The 27,227-nt window shown below is 46.8% G+C and overlaps 3 protein-coding genes and 1 long non-coding RNA gene across 19 annotated transcripts in view; 1 reads left to right on the top strand and 3 right to left on the bottom strand.

Annotated features, from left to right (window-relative positions):
• The window catches only part of flncb (filamin C, gamma b (actin binding protein 280)), a 41,441-nt gene extending 30,373 nt beyond the window's left edge, over positions 1 to 11,068 (bottom strand). For 5 of the 14 annotated variants that reach the window (XM_016665546.1, XM_016665550.1, XM_016665552.1 and 2 more), the window contains exons 1-8: positions 10,402 to 11,066; positions 5,538 to 5,786; positions 5,345 to 5,442; positions 4,890 to 5,040; positions 4,258 to 4,376; positions 4,112 to 4,189; positions 2,046 to 2,208; positions 1,737 to 1,937 (exon numbers count right to left, since the gene is read on the bottom strand). In XM_016665546.1, coding sequence (XP_016521032.1) covers positions 1,737 to 1,937; positions 2,046 to 2,208; positions 4,112 to 4,189; positions 4,258 to 4,376; positions 4,890 to 5,040; positions 5,345 to 5,442; positions 5,538 to 5,786; positions 10,402 to 10,774 — 1,432 coding nt within the window. In that variant the 5' untranslated portion in view covers positions 10,775 to 11,066. Of the gene's footprint in view, positions 1 to 1,736; positions 1,938 to 2,045; positions 2,209 to 4,111; positions 4,190 to 4,257; positions 4,377 to 4,889; positions 5,041 to 5,344; positions 5,443 to 5,537; positions 5,787 to 10,401 lie in introns of all 14 variants that reach the window. The other 9 variants (XM_016665557.1, XM_007541243.2, XM_016665555.1 and 6 more) reach the window with 3 other exon arrangements.
• Positions 1 to 20,349, bottom strand: part of parp12b (poly (ADP-ribose) polymerase family, member 12b) — a 26,057-nt gene extending 5,708 nt beyond the window's left edge. Inside the window, exons 1-8 of one of the 2 annotated variants that reach the window (XM_016665558.1) lie at positions 19,973 to 20,349; positions 17,775 to 17,910; positions 14,389 to 14,686; positions 13,285 to 13,377; positions 13,076 to 13,202; positions 12,842 to 13,010; positions 12,652 to 12,769; positions 12,009 to 12,127 (exon numbers count right to left, since the gene is read on the bottom strand). In XM_016665558.1, coding sequence (XP_016521044.1) covers positions 12,009 to 12,127; positions 12,652 to 12,769; positions 12,842 to 13,010; positions 13,076 to 13,202; positions 13,285 to 13,377; positions 14,389 to 14,686; positions 17,775 to 17,910; positions 19,973 to 20,289 — 1,377 coding nt within the window. In that variant the 5' untranslated portion in view covers positions 20,290 to 20,349. Of the gene's footprint in view, positions 1 to 11,613; positions 12,128 to 12,651; positions 12,770 to 12,841; positions 13,011 to 13,075; positions 13,203 to 13,284; positions 13,378 to 14,388; positions 14,687 to 17,774; positions 17,911 to 19,972 lie in introns of those variants that run through there. The other variant, XM_007541240.2, reaches the window with a different exon arrangement.
• A 140-nt stretch (positions 20,350 to 20,489) lies between these two features.
• LOC103129973 (uncharacterized) lies at positions 20,490 to 23,457 on the top strand. 2 transcript variants are annotated; one of them, XR_475143.2, is made up of 6 exons: positions 20,490 to 21,633; positions 21,771 to 21,860; positions 21,979 to 22,037; positions 22,111 to 22,186; positions 22,301 to 23,292; positions 23,382 to 23,457. It is a non-coding gene; the product is annotated as an uncharacterized LOC103129973 (long non-coding RNA). The 2 variants fall into 2 exon arrangements; XR_475144.2 differs by having other exon boundaries at positions 20,490 to 21,309; positions 21,771 to 22,037.
• stab2 (stabilin 2) overlaps positions 23,345 to 27,227 on the bottom strand; it is a 31,164-nt gene continuing 27,281 nt past the window's right edge. The window contains exons 65-71 of the mRNA XM_016665573.1: positions 27,081 to 27,187; positions 26,890 to 27,009; positions 26,677 to 26,823; positions 26,448 to 26,558; positions 26,245 to 26,376; positions 23,639 to 23,785; positions 23,345 to 23,565 (exon numbers count right to left, since the gene is read on the bottom strand). Coding sequence (XP_016521059.1) covers positions 23,551 to 23,565; positions 23,639 to 23,785; positions 26,245 to 26,376; positions 26,448 to 26,558; positions 26,677 to 26,823; positions 26,890 to 27,009; positions 27,081 to 27,187 — 779 coding nt within the window. The 3' untranslated portion in view covers positions 23,345 to 23,550. The remainder of the gene's footprint in view (positions 23,566 to 23,638; positions 23,786 to 26,244; positions 26,377 to 26,447; positions 26,559 to 26,676; positions 26,824 to 26,889; positions 27,010 to 27,080; positions 27,188 to 27,227) is intronic.

Raw genomic sequence — 27,227 nt, 5'->3', positions numbered from 1 at the left:
AGAACAACATTTTTGTAATATCTAATAAACAATTTGATCATACATGACCTACTTCAGGACTTTTTAATGGCGCAGAAAACAGGCAATAGCAACACGGACCAACGACATGAACCAACGACAAGGACCAACGACATGAACCAACAGCATGGACCAACAACGTTCATCACATATGCAGCGAACGCATATGCAACATCTACATGCAACATAGACCAACGACACATAGCAACGACACATCTACACATATGACTTCTACTTATTTTTGACACAAATGGAACCCCATAAATATTAGCTGGTATCTCGCCGGTGGACCTAAATACAGTAACGTAATATTCTAATCGCAATATATACACAATAATATGTCCATCTTACTTGTGAAATGTTGTCTGTGGAGCCCTCACATCAATAATCCATAGATCCGAACAACAATATCCCTCAGTGCTGAGGCATCTTCTGCTGTTTTGATTCAGCAAAGTAGGAGGCAATACAGCACCAAAATGGCCGCCGTATTTCCTGCGCCGGAGCAGCCAATGCGGGGTCTACTCTTATATTGTGTCTATGTCCCCGACCAGCAGCAGTAAAGATGGCCGCCCGGTGACAGCAACGGCTTGTAGTGGAGCACTGACTGCAGCTTCTGACCCGGTTCTGTTGGGATATTGGACCAGGAGTAGTGTGTTGTGATGTGATGCGTTCACTGACTCAGACTGCTTCCATCACTTCATTGTTATCATTTTCAGAAGTTGTTTAGATTTATCGTCTGTCTCCTTCTGCTGCTGAATTCTGAAACGTCTGATGAAGGGCGACGCTTTGGAAATGATCGCTTGACATTTAGAAGAGGAACAGATAAAACCAGGTCGTTCTTTTTTCTGTGAAGAGGTCGGATTTGAGTCGCTTTGAGTCAACATGTTCTGTCTTCTGGTCGTTTCAGTCGATGTCTAACAGATTCCAACAAGCCGAGAACAAGTCCAGGAAAAACATTTAAATACAACCACAGCAGTCAGGAGGAGTTGACTTCTAAACTACGAGGCAAACCTTTATCCAGACAGACAGCCGCAGGTCAGGACAGAAACCAAGTTCCATATTTGACTAAGATAAAGAAAGTCTCCAGATGAAACGATGGTGGGTCGGAGGAGGGCTTGTTCCCAGAACAGAGCCACGTTCTGCTCTGTAGTGGAGATAAAGAGTTGAGCTGAGAAGAAATAATCTGGTTTACTCAGCCTTCACCTGCAGTCATGAGATCCGGATCAGGATCGAGGACCAGAAAGAACAACCCGATTCCAGCTTTAAATCGAGGTCCAACTGAAGCAACATGTCTGATTCAGACTAAACTCCCAAACTAGGAAAAAAAGCTTCGGACGTTCCTGGTCCAAAATCTCAGCCACCAAAACCAGGAATGCAGGTCAGCTCATCAAAATCAAGATGTCTGTGCCGACCCAAACTAACAGAACTCTGTCTAGGTAAAGCGGGTCGACACCGGAATCAGTTCTGATCAATTCCTCAAGCTCTGGGAATTCCCAGCAGCTACGCCCCTGGAACCAGACCAGAACTGGAGACAGAACATCTCTACCCAGCAGAGTCTGATTCTGAGGAACCAGAACCAGATCCAGACTACTGGTTCTTATCTTCAGATCCCAAAGAGCCCAGTCCAAACACACACCGTGGAAAGTGAGGTTATGGTCAGGAAAGGATGAACAGGGTGTAAACATGAATGTTTATGAACAGGGGATTCTGGAACAAACCTTCAGAGATGCTGACAGTGAAAGGACTCCTGGGAATCTGCTGCCCAGCAAAGGTCACACAGACGGTGTGAGGGCCCTCCAGGACGGGGACATAGGTGCAGCGGAATACACTGTCACCTCTGTTCTCCAGCACAATCTCCACTGTGTCCCTCCGGCTGTTGGAGTCCACAATGATGACGCCTACATCCCCGGCTCCCGCCCCTGGGGGACAGAGACACAACAAGAGGACTTTTCACTGGACAAAGGATGTGGTTGTTCCAGTAGACGACGCTCTCACGTTCATATCAGGACGTCTGCTTGGGAAGCTACCTGCGGTGTAAATGTCGAAGTACGTGGGTTTGTTGGCCACGTTCCCCATCGGCTGCAGTCCGGGCCCGCGGGCCTGGACCCTGGTGGCATCGCCCATGGCCCTGGAGATGTTCACCAGGAAGGGGCTTCTGTCTATGTCCTGGCCGGCAAACAGCACCTTGACCTGGGAGGAGGAAACCTTTTAGGCCGTAAGCGGTTGTTATAGATCTATAACTCTAGGCTGTTCCTCTTTAAGTCCAAAAATAATAACTTCAGTTTTGTTTCTGTTTAGCTGCAGAAGGTTTTGGCACATTTATTTGTTTTAAGCATCTATTCAGTGACTGGAGGGGTTCAGAGTCACCTGGTGACATGGTAATGTAGCGCTGCGTATCGACAGGGAATAAAAAGGGTCAAATCGAATAAAAATGAGTGTACCTCATCTGTACAGACTGGTAGAACAATTGGACATTGATTTTGACTCAATAGGTCACATGACCTAGAAGCTATCGAAGAGAAATACTAAATTTAAACTAAAAAAATAGGTAACAAAAATAAAAATTTAGTTAAAATGGAATAAAAATGCATGTGCCTCATATACACAGTTTAGTACAACAATTACACACTGATTTATAGTCAATGTGACACACAATATGGAAGCTATTGAAGAAAACATTATTTAACATTAAAGTTATTTAAAATATTGAATATGACTGGACATTTTAATACAGGGCTATATGTCTCATGTAAAAGCATGAATTACCACTTTTCTGTATCAGTTGGTCACAAGGCAAAGAATTTACTAACATTTGTTTGACAGGAGTGTTTGGTTCAGAAGTTTGTTGACGGTCCCTAAGTGAAGCCCTGAGGAGGGAGCTGGAGATCGGCTGGCCGAAATTATCGTTCATAAATCAGATCAACCTTGAGCTAAACGCCTCTGGCTCGGTGGATATTGGGATGTCCAATATCCAACTCGAAACTAACTTCACTGCAGTCAGTAACACAATAAAACCACCGGGATAAAGTTTGTTTTGGTCTGTGGCACCGAGCGACTGGACCTAAACAACGTCTGACGCAGTGACGTTGGTTCCAAAGCTCTATTGGCCAATAGCAGAGGAGCTGGGCAGCTCTCCTCATTAACATAATGATGCACACGGAAAAGTAAAAGCAGGAGAGGAGAAGAGGCAATGACAAAAGAACGAGGGCTTTTATAAGGAAAAGACAAAATATTTACTTCTCTTGACAAAAACATACTTTTAGGGGAAATGAAAAAGAAAATATATACATTACTTCATGGAAACTCGTGTAAGGAAAAGGAAAAACTACATATATGTTTGTTTTTATTTCTGATTATGTCAGTTTTGGTCCTCCATACCACGCCACTAGAGGCAGTAGCAGGCCCGAAAGATGCGACTAAGAAGCAGATTTAGAAGTACACCGAAAGCTACAGAATTTGTTAAAAACTGAGCTGCGCTGAAGTAAATAAGAGAGAGAAGTTCAAATACATGCTGAGAGTGAAAATAAAATAAAAACAGGAGACCGCGGATAATATAGGAAATAGCGCCCCCTTTACTTCTGGAGTGCAATGGTCCCGTTTCCAGATAAGGTATGAGACTGACAGCGGTCCGTCCCGCCGCTCTGTTTGCTGCTGCGAGGTGGACTTGACTTGGTTTGCACTTCAGGAAGTGATTCTCTGCTCATCCCGGACTGAAGACCTCTGGTCAACTACTTAATGGATTCTTATAATGCATCTGTAATTTAAAATGTAATTTAGGACAAGTCAAGCTTGCTAAAAGTTTTCAAAGTTAGCGAAAGCACTCAGCTAAAAATTAGCTCTGCTATTAGCGGACTAGCTGATGCGTTCCCACTACTGGGAGCTCATCATCTGAAAGATCTGATTTCCATTTCCATCAGATCTTTCAGAGTGTGGCTGGCTGAATTTACAGTTTATTCATTTATGAAGTTTTAAAATATTTACTTTCTTTGGCCCAGACCTCTAAGCCTAAAGTAACTCTGGAGCCTGAAGCCGCCGCTGCCATAAATGAAGCATGCGATGGTTTCATTATCAAAGCATTGTGTGCTCTCTTCACCTTATGAAGACCCTCCACCTTGGGCAGGTACACCACAGAGTAGGTCCGGTTCTTGTCGTTGTTGGGAATCACTCGAGCCTGACGGAACCAGATACACAATGAATCTCAGCTCCTTGACCGGACAGTGGCTGTGTGGCGCTCCAGACCTCCTCGGTGTGTCCCTCCGGATCCTCCACGTACACCAGGACTTCCCCCATGCCGGCCTCCACCGTCTCCACCAGGAACTCTGCTGTTTTCAGGACCGTGTTTCCTCGAGCCTCGATACCTGAAGCAACAGAACCATTTGAGGCCGGAGCAGCGGCATGTTGCACCAATCTGCATCTCCATCAGATTTATAGTGAAGGGCCAACATCTGGACACAGCAGGATTTTCCATTACAACAACTGAGAGGCAGTTCATTTCTACAGAAATATTCAGATTTAATGGCTGCTGAAAGAACCACATACTCCTATTGATTATTCAAACAGGACTGTATGTAAGTATATGAGGTCAGGTGAGATGGAGCTGAAGGTTCACCTGGAACTGATTCACCTGATGAGAGAAGAAAGATTACATTTTCATTCCAACTTCAGTTTCTTCATATAAAAAGTTTGTTTTAGCTGAATGTGTCTGTTTATTCATTTTTGTGCCTGGAGGCTGTGCTTCTGTCTGGGAGGTCAGGACAGAACAGACCACAGCACAAAACCTCCAGACTAACATCCTCCACCATGAACAGGAAATCAGCCACATTCTGAAGCGGATCAAACCGTTTCCCCTGGTTCTGGTTGGCGTTGCCTACCTGGACCGTAAGCTTTGGCCCTCTTGGGGTGAAGCGTCTTGGCCCTGAGCGGCGCGCCAGGCTTCAGCTTGGCCTTGGGGAACTGGGACAGGTAGGTCATGACGGAGTGCTCGTCCACATTGGGGTCAACGATCTCCTCTGGAGCTATCACCTGGACGGGCAGAACCACAAGAACACCTGAGGGTCTGACTGGAGGCCCAGAGGAGGACCAGTCTGACCAGCACAACCAAATTAACCAACCAGTCTGACCAGATCAGCCAGTGTGACCAATACAACCAGTACAGTCAGGGACTCCAGCAGCTCCATGAATTACAGGCTCATGGCTTTAGTCTGGGATTTAAAATGGATCAGTGGAGGACAGACTGGACCTCATGATGGGACATTTATCAGGACCGGTCTGGAACACCTGCAGGACTTCCTGCTTTCCAGCCAATCAGAAGACAGCTTAACATTACCTGTGGGACTCCCAACCAATCGTCGGCCTGCTGCATGGCCTCCCTAGCATTTTCCACCGGCTGACTGGGATCCCAGCTCTCCCAATCTGGACACAGACCTGGAGGTGGCAGAGGAAATGTTTCAGATGAATCGGCTCAGTCCTAACCGGTCTCAACTGGTCCCGGTAGCATTTTAACTGGTCCCAGTCCCTACCAGGAGCACAGTTGTCCACCAGTGCTCCCAGTGCCTTGCCGTCCCTCCAGTCCCGGTGGAAGTTGGTGATGGGCAGCTGGGGCACCTTGTTCTGGATCCAGCCCAGCAGCCGCTGCTTGGGAGTCAGCTTCCTGGCATCCTCATCGTCCTCGTCCTCCCAGGTCGGCATGGAGATGGAGTAGTGCAGGATGAGCGTCCAGATCAGACCCAGGATCAGCTTCAGGTTCCCATCCACGATGGCTTTGGAGTCTGGGGGATGGATGTAGGAGGATATGGGTGGGACAGAGAGGGGCAGGAGGGAAACAGGGGGACAGGAAGAGACGTCAGTCAGTAGGAAGGTTGAGTTTCCAAACCTTACATCCTTTTTGTTATTTTTCCATCTATTTTTATTGAACGTTACAACAGCAACAAGAATCAAATGCACTGAGGAAATTAAAGCAGTGAAACAGGAAACTAAAGCAGTTGAGCGTGTTGATCATGAAGATCATGAGTTTTTATAAAGTGGATGTTGGATCCCAAATGTCGACGTGACAGCAGAGAATCGTTCCAGCTGCTGATCTCAGGGAGTTTTCCAGGAACATGTGAGACGAGTTAACGAGCTGCTGGAACGATACTGATGTCAGGAAACTGTCTGGAGGACGAGATCACTCCTCTGACATCACTGACCCACTTCCTGCTGCACATCAACCCGACTTTCACTTTTCTGCACTGAGCGGAAAAGTTTGATCCAGCAGCAGCAGTGAAGTCATGGCTGGGCCAGGAATGAGTCACGTTAATAGGAAACACACACAGGAAGGGATCTGGGGAAGGCCGTCTGCATAGTGAGGTCATGATGAGGTCATGATGAGGTCACTACGGCCAAACTACGGCCAGACAACGAAAGGACCAGACCTGGAGTTATTCAGGAGGAAAGCAAAATCAGGGCTGAGACGTAAAGGACTTGAGTGAATTCGGCCCCCAAACCTGCTTCAAAGCTAACAAAATTAGCACCAAACCTTTGTGCTAATTTGTCAGACTCAGCAGGAAACCAATTTCCAGTTGCCTCCCAGTGGTTCCAGTATACAACACCAGTCTGGTCTCTGGGAACCTGCAGTGACTTAAATGATCTGATCAATGAAACCAGTGGAAACCAGTAGAACCAGTAGAACCTGTGGAAACCAGTAGAACCAGTAGAACCTGTGGAAACCAGTAGAACCAGTAGAACCAGTAGAGCGTAAGGCTTCATGGTCGGTTCTGAACTTCAGGTTCAAGCTATCCCGGACAGAACCAAAACAGAACCAGCCCTCGACATCTGACCTGGTTCCAGACCGGGTTCTTCCTCCGGTCTGGAACCCAAACCCTTCAGCAACATTCCTCAGAACCAAAGCGGCCAATCAGAGCAGAGTGGGCGTGGCCAAAGCCTGAATCGGCGCTCTGTCTACTGGCCTCAGCGTGACAGTCAGCAGATCTTCATCATGAGGAAGACGAGCTGCTGCTGCTGCTGCTGGCAGAACTGGTCCGGACCAGAACCGGACCAGAACCTAACCCTGGCCAGGATTCTAAGCACAATCTGAACTGGTTCCTGACTCTGTTCAAAGTGCTCTGAATGAACAGTTCTCGGTTCTGAACCATCAGGCACAAAATCTCCCAGCAGATCCAGAAACCAACCGGGTCTTCAGGTTCCTCGCCCCGACATGGTTACCATGGAGACGATGTGGGAACAACCCCAAAACTACATGCGACAGGTGATGGGTGACCATGGTTACGGTCACCCATCTGACACCTGGCCATCTGCTGCTGTCCCAGGTCCAGGTTCTGGTTCTGGTTCTGTCCTGCATGTGTTCAGCAACCGTGACCCACAGAACCAGTGACCCGGTTCTGACTCAGCGCCTCAGGCAGCTGCTGCTGTTGGCCATCCTGGAGTCAACAGGAAGTGCACCAGCTATAGCAGATCAGAAGAACTGGAACCGGGTCCCGGACCTGGTACCAGGTCAAGGACCCGGTACCGGTCACTCTGATGGAAATGTGATTTATATCGACTCACATGAAAAATGAAAAAACTAAATTAAGAGAAAAACTAAGAGCAGAGCAGCAAACAAGATTTATTCTGCTGTTAAAAACAAAATAAAAAAATCAAATAGAAAATCCAGACTGAATATTGACTAAAATAAACTAAAATAAAATAAAATAAAACAAAATCAAATCAAATGTGGGATTTAATGAAATGATTCAAAATATGATAAAAAATGGTTTTAAATTTATACTGCTGAGCAGACCCACAATGCAATAGGACCTTAACGAGCTGCTGCAGCTCATTGGCTGGACTCAGGAAGGGAATTGGCCGGATTGGGCCTCAGCCCACCCGAACCAGAACCCGGCCCATCTGAAGTCTCCATGTTCCACCTGAGCTTCTCTACAGGAACTCCAGCTTCCTCCCAGAGTCTGACACACGGCTGCTAAGCTAACAGAGCATTAGCGTCTCTGTGGACCAGAGTCCATGTGGACCCGCCTCTCAGGTCCAACAGAACCAACAGAACTCACTGATCAGTTCTCAGTTCTTGGTCAGCTCCACAGGAAGTCCCAGTGAGTCACAGATCCAAAATAAGCAGCGAGCAGCGTGTGTGTGTGTGTGTGTGTGTGTGTGTGTGCATGTGTGTGTGTGTGTGTGCGTGTGTGCATGTGAGTGTGTGTGTGTGTGTGCGTGTGTGTGTGCGTGTGTGCATGTGCGTGTGAGTGTGTGTGCGTGTGTGCATGTGCGTGTGAGTGTGTGTGTGTGTGTGTGTGGGGGGGGGGTCCTGGCTTCAGATGGACATTCCTGAGCGCTGACTGCTGCAACACATGGCAGCCATTACTCTGACAGACAAACACGAACCGACAGAATTAGAAAATACAAGAATGGCTCTTCAGGCAGGGAACCCTGACCGGGTTCTGGAGATCTGAGCGGATCCAGAACCTGGCAGGAGGAACGGAGAGCCGGATCGGAACCAAATGGAAGCCACCAAACCAGCAGAACACAGAGAAGTAATCCTTGGCGGTTCTGACAAAGTCCAGAAAAATGAAACCCAGAGAGGAACCAGAACATCCTGAAGCAGAAACCTGAAAAGTCCTGAAGGGAACCTCAGGAACCGGAAAGACGTTCTGATACGTCTTTACAAAAACAAACTTTCAGAGTAATCCAGATGATGGATTAAAGAGAGAAACATGAAGTTTACTGAAACAACAAGAAATCCAGAAAGAATGTAGAAGAAACAGAGCAGAAACAGAATCTGGAAAAGGCTGAAACTTTTCCATTATTTACACTGTAAAAACACAAAACCTTCTACCTCAGTACACTGGAAATAAAAAAGAAACTAAACTTTTCACAGGAGGTTGTTGTAAGTCAATTTCTCTCTTGTTCCACTGGCAGATTAATCTCTTATAAAATAAATCTTTTCATGTTTCAAGTGAAATAAAATATCAACAAGTTATTAACTTGAAACCAGCTGTAAGTTAGTTTCATCTTATTTTAACTGTACTGAGATATTTGCACTAGAAACCAGAGTAAAATACTTGGTAGGATTTTGTGTTTTTACAGTGTAAATAATACAGGATGTTCCCATGAAAAAGTAGCCCGCCTTCCTGCCAGAGTGGCCCCCAAAATCAACTTGTGACTTTTATCTGTGGGGCAATTTGAAGGGAAAAGTTTATGCTAATAACTCAAGAACTTTACAGCAGTTTAAAGACGATATTCATAATGTGATTCAGAGGATTGGTGCCCCTGAGTTGCATCACGTATATGACAATATGTTAAGGCGCGCCCAAAACGGCAAAGGATCATTTCCAGCTCTTTCTGTAAAGATTGAGTACACATTTGGGATATATATAAAGAAAATCCAGAAATGATCCAGAAGCCGTGAAACAATGAAAGATCTAAATAAACTAGGAAAAGCAAACATTTTATATTTTTAATCCCAGAGACACAAAATCTCTTGTTTCTGATTCTGGCACTTAATCAAACTGAGTCTGCTGCTAATTCCTGGGGGCCACAGGGTGCATGGCCCTGGGCCCCCAGCAGCTGGGACCAGCCCTGGTGATGCCTTCAGCTCTACGAGTCTATTTTCAGCAGCAGAGTTCAGCTGTCCTGCATCAATCAGCTCCAGGGCCACCCAGGGCCCAACAGGGCCAAACTAGAGGCTCCTGGGTCCCACTGGGGCCGCCCATGGCCCAAAGGGCCAAACTAGAGGCTCCCAGCAGCTGCAGGCCCTTCCTCTGGTCCTGGACGCTGCAGGAAGCGTCTGAGTCAGCAGAAGATCTGCAGTTTGACTTCCAGAAGAATGGAGAAGTTCTCCTCCAGGATCCGATCTGCTGACCTCCAGAACCAGAACCTCTCCTAGTCTCCTGAAACACGTCCACTTCCTCAGAGATGGAACATCTACAGAACTCCTGATAAAAATCTTCAAACTTTCAACTTAACCAGAACCAGCAGAACCTTCACTGAAGTCCAGCAGCCTGGACCAGCAGATGGTGGAAGTTCTCCGATGGGTTCAGGATCCAGTTGGAGAATCTCAGACACCTGCGACCCTGAGGAACACCAAGCAGACCCAGAACATCTAGAACGCTTCAGAGAACCCTTCGTTTGCTTTGTGTCTGCCGCTGAAAGTTTCAGAGGTTTTAAATCAACTGGAACCTTCTGGAAGTTCTGTGAAGATCCAGAACCTTCCAGAACCTCTGATCTGCTCAGGTTTGCTCAGGTTCTTCCAGGTGATACCCTGGAGAACCAAAGAACCGGAGGAACTGAGGAAGGTTCTGCTGGCTTCTGGGTCCATCCAGAACCTTCTGACCCTTTGCCCCCCCAGCAGCTCGTGTCTGGTCCTTCAGAACCTCCAGAACCGGGTTGTTCTCTCACCAATGGACACCAGCTTGATGTGCTCCCGCTCCAGGAACTCCAGCGCCACGGACACGTTCTCCAGCTTCATCTGCCGAAAGTTGGGCCGCAGGTGGTACTTCCGGTACATCTTCTTCTGGCTCAGCACCTCCAGCAGCCCGATGAGCTTCAACCCGTCGCTCAGGTCCCTCTGCAGGTCCGCGATCCGCCTGTTGAGCCCCTTCAGGTGCTCGTTGCACCACCTGGTGAAGGTGTTCTGCTGGATCTTCTTCCACGGCGCGTCCTCCGCCAGGTCCTTCTCGGTGGCCGGCATCTCCTCCTCCTCCTCTGCGGGCTCTGCGGGGCTGAGGAAGAAGAGCTGCTGCGGCTCCAGGAAGCCGCTGTTCTTCATCATGCTGCGCGGCTGTCACACGGGCTCGGACCGGGTCGGAACCGAGGAGGAGGAGAAGCGCGGCGGCGGGGGCAGAGCCAGGATCAGAGTCCGACAGCTGGGTTCGGTCCGTGGGGAAGGTCCGGGAAAAGTTCGGCTCGGTCCGGAGGAAGAGACTCCGAGTGCGGGGCAGCGGTTCGGTTCGAACAGAATGGACTCGTTTCGGACTGACCCGCAGGGTTAGGGATCTCCGCGTCACTCCACTGGACCCCCAGGAATGACCCCTCCACACCCCCCACCATGACCTCACCATCAGGCTGCAGCTGATTGGTCCGCGGTGGCCCGGGGGGCGGAGCCTGCCCCCCCAACACGATCCGAACCCGGGACTCCCGTCCCGCTGACGCCCCGGGTATTTTTAGAGTCTGCAGCTCGTAAAGAGGAGAGAGGGGACCAATCAGAGGACAGAGACACCGAGGGGACCAATCAGAGGACAGAGACATGTCCACAGGCTGTCTTCAGAGACAGAGAACTAATTTATAAATTAAGCTGATTAAACTCGTTGAGCCTCTAGAACCAGTAGAACCAGTGGATGGAGCAGTAGCGCCTCCTGCTGGACCACCTGGAGAACTACAACCTGGATCAGGACAGAGCTGTGGACACACCCACACCTGGACAGAGAACCTCACATCTAGGTGAGAACCTTCCTGGGTCAGAATCGGCTTTTTGCTGTTTGCGTAAAAATTAAATCAATCTGTTAAAAATGACTTCCTCCCTGCAGGGGGCGCAGAGGAGGTTACCCTTACTCACTCAGAACCACGGAACCAGGTCGAACCGGGTCCAACCAACAGAACACACAGAAAACGCCAAGTTTCGTTAAATTTATTACAATTGATCTGGCATCACAGGAAGTCACAGGAAAAAACAACAGGAAGTGCAAACAGCAAGAACATACACTATCAAAATAAAATACAGTTAAAAAAAAACAAATAAAAATCAGAAACCAGGAAAATAACAGGAAGTCTGAGCAGCGCAGATCGATTTACAAAGTGCTTCAACTAACGCAACATGAGGCACCAGGTTTGCTCTCGTCAACCTGCTTGGTTCCGATGAAATAAAACAAAAAGGTTCTGGTCCGATTCTTCTGGACAAGGAAAATCCAGATTTGCAGAAAAGTTCTGATGCTGGAAACCAGAAACAGAAAGTCAGCTTCCTTTTTACTGGTGTGAGGTCACAGAGTCCAGACCAGGTCCATCAGAACTCATCCAGAACATTTCCTCAGATCAGCCACCAGCTTGTCCACCTCGGCCCTGGAGACGAAGCGAGGTCGGCGGCGCACGCTCCGCTTGGTGTGGTGCTTGTGGTTCCTCTGGTACATGTCTGCAGGACAGAGGGACAGGTTCAATCCAGAGAGGACAAGAACCATCAGAACTTCTACAGACCACGGTACGGCCATATGCTGACGACACTCTCACTGTGTCTGAATGTCTGAGCAACGATCAGGTCAATCTGCTGACCTGATTGTTGCTCAGGTCAGCAGAATCAGCCCCAAAACCCGACCGTGGCTTTAGGGTTCTCTTCATATCCCTGATGTGTTTATCAGAACCTCTACAGGTCCAACAGAACCTAATTTCCTCTGGTTTCACACAAACTCCTGTGTATCAGGACAAGTCATTAATAAAACACCTGATTGTGTTGAAGCTCTTTTGGACTTTGGGTCAGGCCTTAGAGCCACCAACCTGTGCACACGTTCCCTTCATTAACCGGGATGAGAGAGTCCGGACATGAACAGGCCAACGAGTCCAAACCACAGTCTCGCTGTCCAGACTGTGGTCTGGACTCCCTGGTCTGGACTCAATGAAGAGTCCAGACCAGGTGATGCAGGCATGAACAGCCGGCGGTACCTCTAAAGGAGACGACGTAGACCCTCTGGCCTTTCACCACCTGGACTTCGGTTTCTCCAGAGACGAAGGCCTCCTCCAGGGTTCTAGATGCCACTGAAGTGGACCGCTGCTTCTCATCCTGACGGAACCAGAACATGTCGTTATAACCTGAAGACCGGCTGAGACGGTCCAGATCATCGTGCCGACTCACCAGCTGCCCGTACTCCAGCCAGCCGCCCCGCTCTGCCCGGTAGTACCACAGCCACTGGGTGGTCAGGCTGTAGTGCGGCGGCTTCCTCACCCAGGAGACGGTGGACAGACGGCGGACGGGCATGGACTCCATCGTCATGGTGACAAAATCCACCCGCTGATAGTCTGAGCTGCAGGACAAGAGGCGTTGAGAGGCGACTCTGTGACCCCAGAGCAGACCTAAGGTGAGCCTCACCTGTGAGTCTTAGCCGGGTTGCAGTAATCACGTTCAATCTCCTCCATGTTCTCCAGGTCTGACCAGCACCGGCCATCATAGACCTCCCACTTATAGGGCAGGTGGAAGTGGACCTGGCGGCAGCCGTCTGCACAGAAACATGGACCCTGAGACCGGCGCTCTGCTGCCACCTGCTGGTCACCACAGCAGCTGCATGTGGAGGAACTCACCCTGGAACCTGCAGCTGTTTCTGATGAAATGCAGACAGATTTCCTCCGTCTCGTCTGTCTGGGCCGCTTTACAGAACTCACCACAATCTGGGTCTGACACACAAACAGAACATTTCAGCACCTGAACAGCAGGAGGTGCTAAAATCCCCTTTACACACCTTATACTTGATTTTGATCATTTCAATTTGTGTTGATTTCTAAGCTATTTTTTTCCTCACATTTTATGGGACTAATTTAGTCTTTGTTGTATATTTCTGAACTTTGCTTTATGTTTATATTTGTGAAGTTACAGTTAGATTTTTATTTTTTTTATTATTTTCCATACACAACAAAAAGCCTGTGGCGATAGCTCATGTTAATGTTCTGGGTGTTGGTGAAACTACAGACTTTGATCTCTGATGAACATCTGATGTTCAATCAGGCTGAGTTTGGTTCACTAGGGGGCGCCGTTTGGAAAACATCAACAGCAATAATCTGGGATATTTAACCAGTCAGAGAAAAAAATCAGTTTTTTTTGTTTTGTTTTGTTTTTTCAAAATTTATCTGACTCGAAGCTTTGTTAATTTATGTTTTATTATGTAGCGCACCATGTTCTGGCCGGGTGATTATCTGTGAGGCCAGCGCTCTTACTTCCACCTATGAGTTGCTGTGAAGTGCCGGCGGCCTGGTGTTGAATTGTGCGACATTTTGTGAGGATTGTTGAATTCTGCGGTGCGATGGTTGGACTACGACAGCTTTTGTGGCGTCGGAATAGCGTCGTCACAGAGAGAGAGTGAGAGATCTCTGATTCCTCGGATAATCGTACAAATATTCTATAGTGTACTCGATTACTAAAATATTCTTTTACAACAGCCCTAAAGTATTTACTTTGAAACTAAATACTTAGCTTGCTAAGTAAATATTCAGTTTGAGACTGTGACATTCATAGATGAATGAATCACATGGTGAAAATATGACTGAACAATGAACACTGATGTTTCTCTTATAATTAAACCAAATTACTGCTGTTCATTTCTGACTAATGTTATAAACGACCACAGGTCACCGAGGAACAGCAGCGTGTGAGAGAGCAGCATCATACCGGAGGAGGACGTTTCAGCTCACCGTCTGCAGCAGGAGCAGCAGCAGCAGGTGATGCAGCAGGTGATGCAGCAGTGGCGGCGGCGTTCAGGTACTGGGCGTTCCTGTAGATGGCGGGCAGATCTCTGATGAGCTGGCGGCTCAGCCCCCTCTGCTCCAGGACGCTCTGGCTGCGCAGGTCCACGGCGTGCTGCCGCCTGCACCGCGGCCCGAACCGGCAGACGCCCTGCAGGAAGTGCTGGCACAGGTGCAGCTTGGAGCAGGAGTCCTGGAACCTGCAGCCGCCATGAGGAGCCGAGCCTTTGTTGTAGTGAACACACACCTGAGGAGGAGGAGGAGGAGGACAGGTACGGGTCAAACCTTCATCAGAGGAAACTCTGCTGGACATCATCCTCAGCCACATGTTGCTACACCAGCCTTTACTTTGAAAGGCAACAGCTGTCTTCTTCCTGTTTAGCTGAAGTTCTGCAAAGACAACATGGCTGCTGAGAAAGCCAGCGCCTAAAGGAGGCAGCCAACATGCTGACATGGGAAACTGGTTGCTATGGTGATTCCCTCCAACTGCACCATGAGCCTCAAAATGACCCAGAGTGGGAAACATTAGACAAACTCAGAACCTTCAGGTCCAGTTCCTCCAGAACCAGCCAATGAGAGGGGCGTGTCTCTCTGCTCTCTGATTGGTCAGAAACCAGGAAGTCCTGAAGCAGTGGGAGAAACATCTACGACTGGATGGAGAAACTGGTTCTGACGATTCTACCGGGTCAGAACCATCATCACACCGAGCTCAGCAAAATCTGGAAGAATCCTCAAAGTTAAACTGGGATTATGGACAAACTGGGAGCACAACTGGGCCTGGGAACGTCCAGCTTCCTGTGACCCAGTTAGACTCTGGATGATGGTTCTGATGGAGGTGACACTGAGTCCAAACAGGACTGGGTTCTTACTGCTTTTTAGTTACACACGACATAAAAGCTCCACATGAACCTGTTCCTGATCCAAACCATCTTCAGTTCAGATGAACAGTTTCAATTAGACTGATTTTAACATAAAAGGTGAACAGGAAGAGTTTTACTTTACCTGCTGTGGATTCCTTGGGTGAGACATTCTTAGTTTATTTATTTACTTCATTTAGTTTTTTTTGTTTTTCTTCTCATCTTGCATTCTCTCCATTTTGCTTTCAGTATTAAACTTTAACATTAAGCCTCCAGTTTCCTCTTCCTCAGATCTTCACCCCGTCCTCCTCCCTTCCATCCAGGCAGGGCAGGAGCTCAACTGGTCCAACTGGTTCCAGTAAGCCAAAGCACAGGCATGAACACTCTGAATCATTGGTGGAACGAAAACACACCAAACCCCGGGAGTCGGACCTGGAGTCAGTCCAGGACTTGGATAACCAGCATCTCCAAACCGGTTGGATTTTATCAGGTTTTACTCTGAGGAACCTGCATTTTGCTCCCGTTAGAACAGTTTGGACGTTAATCTGAACGTTTTCTGGGACGTCCTGAGACAAAATGAGGCGAGTGACGATGGAAACAGAACAGACAGACAACACAAGTCAGAGCTTTTCAAAATAAGACAGGAAATTAGTGACCTTAACGGCCCTTTTATTAAGTTTTGGGACTATGACTGATAACCCTGTTCCTTCTAATCATGTTTTCAATTGGAGGAACCTTTTGGATGAAAAGTGAAATATCTTCAGAAACCATTAGAGTTTCTACTTAAGTACAAGAGAACAATCACCACCAGATGGCGCTCATACCCGAGGTCAAAGTTTACAGCCTGTAGAGAGTTCTTTATCTTCTGAATCCACCAGATTAAAATAATCCCAGACAGATCTAAACATCTCGAGGAGTTCCTCTGCTGACAGCGTCTGCAGCCAGGTGCTCTTGAAAAGTTCAGCCATCTTTAAAGTTTACTGCCATCTAGTGGTCAGGACTGGTGCTGCCAGCTGCAGAGCAGCATGAAAACCCAACAGCATCTTTAACAAAGCAGTTCTGATGCGTTTGGTCTGAAGAACCAGCAACACATTTCAGGCTGCATATTATCGACCGCTCCACTCAGCCTTATGTTTGACAGGCGCACTGAAGTATCAGCGCATTTAATCCATCATAGTTCGCTAAATACTAAACTGATTTTCACAATTTATTTTGCTGTAAACCTTATTCACACAGCTATCACAGCTATACTTACAAGACAGTTAGTTTAAAGGTATTTTTGAATTGACTGATGATGGTTTAGTGTATTTAAATATTCTTAATGGGGACAACAGAACAGATTCGGAATATAATATTTTGATATTGATGTATGATGAGCATTTTACACAGCACACAATCAGTCATAAGTTTTTAATATATTATTTAGTAATATCAATGCATATTTATATAAATAAACAAAATAATACAATCATATAGAAACAAAGATGATTAAATAATGATTAATACTGAATAATGTATTAAAGTACACATATTTATATGCACATGGTTATATACATAATATCTATGTAGGTTTTATTCATGTTCATCCATCTCTTCCTCACATCGTGTCTCTATGAAACCTTCAAAACTAAAACCATCTTACTTTGACAGAGTGAAAGAATCACACATAAATAACAGTCTTTGCCACCTTGTGTTGCATAATCTAAATCAATATTAGGGAATAATTAAAATGTTCTAATTTTCCCTAATATATCTCGGTTCGCCTTCATAGCTGAACCTGGTAGCGCTGTAGCTAATATTAGCTGGCATTTTGCCGGTGGACTTAAATACAGTTTAGTTTAGTTTAGGGTTAGTAATATTTTATTCACAAAATATAAACAGTCCATCTTACTTGTGAAAACTTTAACCCCAGAAATCTCACGACAATAGTTCGTCGATATGAACAAAAATATCCGGTGGTGCTGAAGCTTCTGCTGCTGTTTTAGTTTAGCCAAGTAGGAGGGCGACCTCTCCAAGATGGCCGCCGTTTCCTGCACCAGAGCAGCCAATGCGGCGTCTACTCTTATATAGGTTAGCTTCGTTCCTTATATTATGTCTATGATCAGTAGCACACAGTTGCTGTACTACGGAGCAGAAAGCTGACGTTGTTGTTTCTCTCTACATCCAGTGGGTGGCGCATGTCGCTACAATTGAGAGTAGCCACACAGGCACCACCCCTTGAAGGAAACAAACACACCCAGTACAACACTTTCATTCTATTGGCTGAGAAGTTGCCAGGCAACTGTGCCAAAAAGCGTTTTCAAAAGCGAACAGAGAGTCTGAGCAGAGACTACGTGTGAGCACCAGGAGAGGTTTTGAGAACAAACGACATGAGATCCTGCTTTCAGACCGAAAATGTGTGCTCTTGGATTATGGCAGGAAAATTCCCCCATATCTGCTCTGGCCTGTGTGAGCTACCTGAGCAGGTGTGGAGGTTACCTCAGGCAGCAGCTGCGGGTCGTTCTGCAGCAGCAGCAGGAACAGCTCGTCCTCCTGCAGCTCGTGCAGCGTGCATTCCCTTAGCAGCCCAGCGTTGTGCTTGGAGGAAACATCATGGGACAGCTTACACAACTTCCTGTTTAGAAAAGACATCGATAAGACCTGGAAACACCAGGGGCCTCATGTCCACTATAAAACTTGGCGTACAGACAAATTTGGAAAAGTGCGGCGCACAAAAAAGTCCGGATGTATAAAGCCGTGCGCACGCACGTCACTGCGCACCTTCCCTGTATAAATCCTGATTTACAGGAAACGGAGCAGCTGCTGGTCGCCTGTCGGCTCCATAAATGCATTTTAATGTAAATTAGTATAAATATCTGGAAGTCTGCAGTCACGTGAAGCAGTAACCATGGCAACGTCCTTGTTTGTAGCAGTAAAATCATATATTTTATTTAAAAGGAGCTTTCAGGACACATAAGGTCACCTCACATAAATAAAAATAATTTTTAAAGAAATATATCCAATTTAAAAAGAAGAAAAGACAGAGATCGTCCAAATGCCTGTTGGAGCAGCAGAGCGTTCAGCCCGGATTTAAAGACTCAGAGAGGCTCTGAGTGAAAATGTGGACGTTTGTTCTACATACAGGAATCGTGTGAATAAGTTGTACAATTACAGAATAGAGATGCTTTCTGTCCATAAAGGCGCATTCACAAAGCGGACGGCTCCTTGTTTAAGTTCTGCTCAGAGCTCCAGGGTGATCAGTCTGGATTCATCTAAACGCTAATAAACCATCATCAAGATTTCCCATCAGATCAATATGATCTCTGATCAATCCTCCCTCTGAATCCTTCCATTGGCGATGTTCTCCATCAGAGCCGAAGCTCTCCTGTGATTGTCTCCACACCTGATCACCTTAAAATAATCAAACTGTTTTCTGCGGCGCACAGATCGATGCGTTACATCTTAATGAGACAAAAACTGAGGAAAATTATTGACATTGGAATGAGGTTTTCACATCCTTTTATTATTTTTATTATCATTTTGTGTGCATGTTATTGTCTGAGGATAAATCGGTTCAGTTTCATTGTTTACGTTTAAACAATAAAATATTAAAATCATGAAGAAGACATCAGGTTTGAAGCTTCCTGGTCTAAATAACTGAATGTCATCAGGTTTCAGTGATTTAGGTGAGTTTTGATGCTTTGTAGTTTGATATTGTTCACAGAACAGGTTTGTGTGGCCGCCGCACATTTTCACGCAGGGAAAAAGTGTGTGTATATTTACGCAAACTTTAAGCAAAGTTAATTTTTATACATGCCGACTTATGCGTAAAATATGGCGCCGCACATTTTGTGCGTACCCACGCTTTATACATGAGGCCCCTGGTGACTCAGATGATAAAACAAAACTCTAGATTTGGGAGAAACACACCATAAATACTTAAAAATTAATTATTTCTACAGTTTGAATAAATTATTAAATTAAATGATGATAAAGCATTAAATAAGCTATAATTTTTATTTTCAGACATGTACAACTTAAATAAAGCAAAGACAAATAATTATGTCACTTGTGACTTTGTAAGAAATATTTTCCTTCTGTTTCTCCAAATTGGTTTGTGAGAACAGAATAAAACCAGAGTAGAACTGCAGTAGAACTGCATCGATGGATGGAATAAACTTTATTTTAACTGAACCGGGACCACAGGCTTGGTTCAGTTCTGGTTCTGGTCCTGGTTCTGTTGGAACCGTTGGGATCTCAGCCCAGACCGGAAGTGTACCTTCAGGTTTCGTTTCTCTACAAACTAAAACTCACTTGATGGCTCTCGCTTTCTGACGTCACTGTGACGTAAGGAAAAGTTGATATTGTTTTCCTCAGTTTTTATTTGGTTCTGTTTAATATTCCGTGCAGAAGTATCAGGTCGGGTTCGAGATGGACTCCTGCTGGGAATCCCGGAATGAATTCCTGGTTTTTGACCCATAAACTGTGTGAAACGTCGGAACCAGAACCTCCGATGGGAAGAACCAGGGGAGGAAACTTTCTCTCGATCACAACAAATCAAGTTTTCGTCTCCTCTCAAGTTTAATTTCTAAACTTTCGTTTCACTTCATGAGAGAAAACTGAGTATGTATCAGTCCGCGGCGGAGGGAAATAGTCCCGCGGCGGTTCGGGTTCTAGTTCCTGTGTGAACGGCTCACCTGCCCTTCCCGAACCTGCAGTTCCCGAAAACGTAGAAACGGCAGAGATGCAGCTGCTGGCAGCTTCCCCCGCACCGCTCCCCCCGGCTGTAGGCGCCGCAGAGCCGCAGGGAGGTGCGACCGACCACCGAGTAAGACTCCCCGTCCGGGACCAGCAAGAAGCGCTGCGGACAGTTCTGGATGATGTAGATGAAGTCTTCATTTGTCATCCTGCAACGCTGCTGCAGCTCCTGCTGCAGCTGCTGCAGCTGCATGCAGCCCCTGCGCTCACACAGGCAGCTGGTGGCCTGCAGGATCACCGAGCTGATGGACGGCATCCTGCTGCTGCTGCCCGGACAGAGGCACTGAGCTCCGGGAGGACAGAGGCTGGGCTGGGCGGGGAGGAACCAGACTCTGAGGGAGGGGCCAGTCCAGGGGGAGGGGCTAGGAGTCCAGGGGGTGGGGCTAGAGGTCCACGTGTTCTCATGCCTTCAGGTTCCTGTCTGACTGAACAGCTGCTGGAAGTTGTCAGGAACATCTGGAGGAAGAGTTCATTGAACAATGTGACTGAATGTTAACCAATCAGAAGCACCGATGAGGTTCATCTGGATGAAACAGGAAATACAGTCTAGGTGTTTTATTTCTATAACCCTTGTTCCTGTGCGGTGCCTCTCCAACCTGGACAGGTGGCCAGTCCATCGCAGGGCCATCCTCGCTACTTTTTCCCAGACTCTCCAGCGCCCCCTGGAGGATCTCTATACACTAGAAGGGACACATACTGGCCACTTTATTAGGTACACCATTTCAGTCAGCACAGAGAATCAGCCAATCACAGTCAAACACGCTGAAGTTCAAAGTCAGGGTCAGAAAGAGGAAGAAGGTGAAATCAAATTAGTCAGCGTGGCATGGTTGTCGGTACCAGACGAGTCGATCCGAGTACTTCAGAATTTGCTGATTTACTGGGATTTTCAACAACAACCTTCTCCCAGCGAGGGTCAGGATGGAAGAATGTTTCCATGTCTGATGCTTTGACCTGAAGGAATCCAATATGCAGTTTGTTTCCAGCCCATCCCACAGTCTTGGTGCTGGTTCTGGTTCTAATCCTGGTTCTGGCACTCAGCTCTGGCTGCTGCAGGTGTGTCCAATCAGACAGGTGTGTGTATCCAGACTGATGAAGCTGCAGCTCTGTGTGTGGATTCTGCAGCTGGACAGAGAGGCTGCTGTCCCTCTGGGCGACGTCCCTTCAGGCAGGTGAAAAACACCTGAACCATCAACCAGAACCTGGGTCCAGTTGGACTGACCTGGTTCGGTTCTGAGGATCAAAGGGTTGTGTTACCTCTAGTTCTGAGTCTGAAAAGGTAAAACACCGAAATACAAATCAGAACCTGGAGGATGTTTAACCAGGTGAACAGTTTAAAGATGGCAGAACACAAAATTCTACCAGAACCCGGCTTAGATCCCGGTTCCTGTAGTTGACATGAACTGAGGTCTTATGAAGGTTCCTACAGATGGAGAGCAGCTAAACCTCCAGAGCTGAGTTCAGGCCGTGGAGACCAGAACTTGAGTGGTGCCAGGCCGACCCGTTAGGTACCACCCACCAGGCTCAGCACCGTCTCCTGAGGACTCTGGAAGTGGTTTTGGTTCTGGATTCCTGAACCCTCTGGAGGGTCAGGTCAGAACAGGTCAGGGCTCCTCTGGTTCTGGATTCCTGCACACAGACTCTAAAGATTCTGCCGATTCTAAATGAGCTGCTGGATCTTTGGTTCTTACACCAGACTGTGTTTTTGAAAATGTTCTGATGATTGGGTTGTTTCTCCAGATGAGAACCAGAACCAGAACCTGCTGAATGTGACTCTGAATGAAACTCTTCAGGAACACTCCACCTTCTCTGCTTGGTTTGGTTTCAGTGGTGAGTCTGACCGACACGGAGTCTCTGGTTCAGCTGACCCCTGACTAGACCTGGTTTCTGAGCTGAGCTCACCTGTATCAGGTGTTCACCCAGTGACTCCTTTGTCGGAACCTGTCAGATGTTGCAGGTCTGCACTCCTTTACGGTGGGTCGTCTCAGCTGCCCACTGCTCCAGAAGGTCAGAAGTTAAGTTGGATTTTCAGTGATAACTCGTGTTCATCATTTTGGGATTCAAACTGATGTTTCTAAAGGTACAACAAAGAATCTCTCTGGAAAGTCCTGGCAGGAAGACATGACCTGGATAAGGCTGAGGAGCCAGAGGAGTAGGTAAGATGGTGTCCAAGGACCAGATTCAGTTGTTGGACCAACAACCATGTTGGTCCAATCTGTCAACCAACAATCAGCAGAACCTTGCCCCTACTCTGTCTCCTCTCTGTTCAGCTGGTGGGAATCTCCCATATCATCAGCCACCAGGAGTACAACTCCAGGACCAAAGAGAGCGATGTGGCTCTGCTGAAGCTTGAGCATCTGTTGGTTTTCAACCTGTAAACCTGATCATTTCTTCCACTGGCTACTGGAAGGTCCTCTAGGTTTAGATCTTTCACAGGCCGCCTCTCTTCTCTGCTGCAGAAACTCTCCAGAATTCAAACTAAACAGAAAATCTGGAACTTTATCAGTTTATTGAAAAATCAACCTTAAATCAAAGCCTAAACCTCACAAATGCAGTTCTCAGACTCTGCTAGATGTAGGACGTTTTTTCTAGAAGTCTCAACTAAAATGCAACCGATGAGACTGGATCGGTTGCATCGGTTGGATTCTTGCTGAACTTTACTGGCAGAATCCAAGTCTGGGAGGGGAAACGGAGGACCAGTGAAGGTGGAGTTTAGGACCCTGGGTCAAGGGTGAAGGCCTCCATCAGGGGGTCAGACTCCCGCTGACCAGCACCAACTGGAGGAAACGGACCTACACAGGTTCTGATTTTCCCTAGAAAGCACAACTATGGATGGTATTAGAAAAGCAACAGGTCAGATCCGGTCCAGTCCGGTCTGAGACGGTTTGGACGTCCGATGGAGGAGCAGCAGAAGGAAACTAGCATGGCTCTCCAGAGGCAGATCAGCAGGTTCTCCTGTCCTCAGATCAACCATCTGAAACATTTTAAAAGAGCCATTTCTCCTCGGGTCCATTTCCAGCACCAGTTCTGGGAGGTTCTGGACGGGCAGCTCGGACTTTTGGGAACAGAATGAGAACAGAACCCAGAATGTTTCAGCTGAACTTCTCAGCAGCTCAGGATCCCTCAGATGTTTTCCTCCATTTTGTAACGAACCATTTGAGACCCATCTACTAAACCCGGGTCCAGAACGTTGACCTGGGCAGCACTTGGTTCTGGAACTGTTCAGACCTGACGTGGATCCTCTGCTTGCTACTCTTATGGGGTTTAGTAGAATTTAATGTGAAAAGAATCAATCAAAAATCTCGACTAATAACTCAGATCAGCTTGTTGATACTTTATTCTCTTTTCCAGAACTCCATCAGAACCAGAACACTGTAGAACTTTTACATCTGAGCTTCAGTTGGTTCCTGAAGGCGTCCAGGTTTAGTGGCTTCGCTCTGCAGAAAGGACTCCATCCTTCAGGGTCTCTGATGGATGATAGCTGTAGGAGTGGTTCTGACCCAGCAGACCCGGTCCAGGTTCAGCTGTCCTCCACCTGCAGAGACGGCTCAGGTTAAACCCCAGGTCTCATCTGTACATCGCAGCAGAACGACAGGAACTCGTGCCACCTGAACAGACGGCTCTAGGCTCCCAGTGGCTCCGGATCCATTGGACTGGCTTGGTTCTGGTTCTGGACCTGCTTCATAGACCGGGTTAGAGATGCTGCGGCTGTAGTTTGTCGTTTCAGCTGCAGGTTCTTCTTCTCCGTCGTCGTCCTGTAGAAAGCAGTCGGGTTTTAACGTCTAGACTCCTTCGGGTCGCTGCGCGCTCAGGGAAAACATTTTGATTATAAATAGTTGGGAAATAAACTGAGGCAGAGTTTTTACAGAAGAGGTTAAATTAATGCAGAGATGTTTCCGGGTTTCAGGCTGGGGGAGGAGCCTGTCTCTGCAGCGCCACCTGAAGGTCAAGCTCTAAACTGTTCATGTCCAGGATGTGTGAGGTCTGCAGAGATGTTGGCTGCCCTTTTCCTGACTCTTGACCTGGACAAATCCTGGATGGAGGTAAAGTCAGACCTGATGGTTTGTTGATGGAACCAAGGATGGTTTAACTGGTTCAAACTGGGATTAAAACCATCAACTCCTGGACGATGCCTCGCATCAGTTACACAAATTGTACTGCTGTCCAGTCAAAACCCAGATAATGTAACTCTTTCATCCAATCTAACTCAAAGGTCAATAAAAGAGAAATGAAGGTGAGACTTTACAAGCTGAAACAAATCTGAAGCCATTTTTCTGTAATTCAATCCTGAAAACGACTTCTGGCCTCAGTCTGTTTACTGGAAGAACCATAAAACATTCACACTAAATTACATCTGATAATGCACAATAAAATATATCTTGCATAAATGGGAAGCAAAGCATAAATGGGAGCCACACATTCTAAAGGCGGGATGGTGGGCTGGTCTGGGTCACAAGCAATTAAACGGCTGCTTGGGGCCCTGGGGCCACTGAAGGGCCCCCTAAGAAGGAACTGATTTTTATTTAGTAATGATTTCTATGTGATTATATTAACAAAACACATAGCTACATTATAAAGTTGGGATTTTTCTTAATATTATGTATTTGATTATGTAGGAATCATTCTATATATGGGCAAAAGGAAAAAAATTAATTGCTCTTGGGTTCCCCCTGGTGGCCGGTAATATGAGCTGCAGAGCATCCAAACCTTCATCGCTCCAGTGGAAGAAAAATGAGCAAAACAATGTCGCAGAAAAGGGAGAGAGAAAGGAAATAGGAAGAATAAAAAAGAAAAAGTCAAGAAAAAGGTGTGTTTTCTCTTGGTAACGTTTATCAGAAAGATTTGTGGAGCTGTTAATAGAAAATTAGCTTAATATCGACCTTTAAGGTAGCATGTTTGCATTTGTGTAAAACTGAATTTTAGCTTTAAATGAGTCGATTCTCCTGATTGGTCCGAAATGTTTCTGAGGTTTTTTGGCTTCAAAATGGCGCGTTTGAAAACGTTTGATAACAATAATTCAAACTTCTCAATGTTTGATATTGTCTAGGAAAATGTTTTTCCATCAGGCTACATGCATCAATATATCAATGAGCCGATCGAAGCTGTAGTTGAAGATGTGCTGTTTGCTGCTGAGCATAATTTATGTGGCTAAAACAAACATTATTTTTACATCAACTTCTCAGGTATGAAACTATTCCAGGACTTGTTAAAATGATTTCAAGGCTCAGAATCAGCCCGGTACCGGTCCACATTCCCAGGTAAGAAAGACTCACCTGAAATAAATACCATGTATTTATCTGGTGTATTACCATGTAAATAATATGTGAACACGTGTGTATGAATACACACATACTCATATGTGGGTACGTATTCCATCTTAAGTCCAGAGCATACTGTTTTTTTTGTTGCTTTTACTACCAGTAGATGGTGCATTGGTAGTATATAGGATATAATGTAAACAGTGTGTCAGAGCTGATAGCAGGTGTGTGAATGATCTAATAGTCTGTTGATTGCAGCCAGTCAACATTATTAGCAGAACTAGAGGGTCCCAAACCAAATTTCGCTTTGGGCCCCATGGAGCCTTGAGCTGGTCCTGGAGGGATGTCAGGAGTCTGTGGTACTCTGTGTTGGTTAAGTGGTTTTATCCCTGATTTGGAGCTGAAGGTGTCCACCTGGGGGCGCAGCCAAGCAAATGTTCAACCATCAGCAGGAAAAAGGAAGAGCTGGCTGACAATCGCTCAACATTTGCCTACATGGTAACTCCCAACCTCCAGAGATCTCCCTGAGTCTTTGCTGTGAGCTGAAAAGCTAAGCTAGTAGTCTTCATGAGGTGGAGTGACTCACAGCGTGGTCCGAAGATTACTCTATCCTAAACACAGCCAAGACCAAGGAACTCATAGTGGATTTTAGGAGAAGGAGACACATTCAACCACTGTACATCTGCGGAGACCAGGTGGAGAGGCTGTTAAACTGCCATTTCCTGGGAGCTCATATCATAGATAACCTGGCCTGGGATGTAAACGTAGCAGAACTGGCAAAGATTGCCCAGCAGAGACTATTTAATGAGAGAGCAAGACTGGATTTACCAGAACCTACTGGGTTCATGACTTTAAAACAGAACATAGGTTCTGTCTATGTAGCCTGTAGGCTTGGTGAAGCAACCTGTCAGTTCCCTCAGTTTACTGGTCTGTTTTAAAACAGACTAGAGGCTCACCTTGAAGTAGTGGAACTGGAAGGGTTTGCTGCTGTGGTGGTAGAACCGGTATCCAACAAAGATGGCTCCCACCACCAGAAGGATCAGGAGAACCACTCCCACTCCCATCCCAGCCTGGTGGGCTGAATGCATCTGCTTGGCCAATCAGAAACACAGTCACTCATCTGCTGGGTAAACAAAGCCAACATTATGATGTGACTCACATCTGGACGGGGAGGAGGAGCTTCCAGAGGCCCCTGGAGGACGTGGATGATCCCGTTAGAAGCACGAATGTCGGAGTCGGTGACGAAGCGGTCGTTGATGAAACAGGAAGCCTGAGGAGCAGAAACAGATGGAACCTGAAGATGACCTTCTTTAAGAGTCAAGCTTAGTCAGAAATAAATAACCTCCATGGACCCACCACCCTCATTTGGAGGAGGCTGGTGATCTCACCAGTGCTGAAGGGTTGAGAAGGTTGGCAACCCCAAGGACAGACAGACTGCCAGCTCGAGTCCTGATCCGGCTGTTGTTCTTCAGTTGGCTCAGAGGAAGAGCCTGACCCTCAGACAGGTGGACCTCGATGTCCCGCGAGGAAAGGGTCTGTTGGGACACATTAGTGTGGACACTGCAGCTGTTAGCAGATGTATCTCTGTCTCTGGGGCTCACCAGGTTCTCCGGCAGACCGCTGTTCTCTGGGACAAACAGGGTGGACTGGACTTCCAGGTTACTGAGGCTCTTCACAAACCTTCTTCCAGACTCGGACACCTCAGAATAGTTCATGATTTGCTGAAGAAGACAAAGATGTTGCTCAGAAGCAGAATTAATAGTTGAGCTGTGACTGAAGATGTGATACCCACAATCAGAAAGTTGGAGAAGGTGGGGGTGGACCTGAGGACCTGCAGCAGGTTTCCTGTACAGCTAAGTCCGTCGCCAATGTAACCTGGTTTACAGACACACTGCACCTCTGAAACACAGAGAGACATCACTGACATCTGCTGGACATC

This window comes from Poecilia formosa, unplaced genomic scaffold (genome assembly GCF_000485575.1).
Source record: "Poecilia formosa unplaced genomic scaffold, Poecilia_formosa-5.1.2 Scaffold594, whole genome shotgun sequence".
In the NCBI taxonomy this organism is placed as follows: domain Eukaryota; kingdom Metazoa; phylum Chordata; class Actinopteri; order Cyprinodontiformes; family Poeciliidae; genus Poecilia; species Poecilia formosa.
This window is presented reverse-complemented; position numbering and strand designations above follow the sequence as displayed.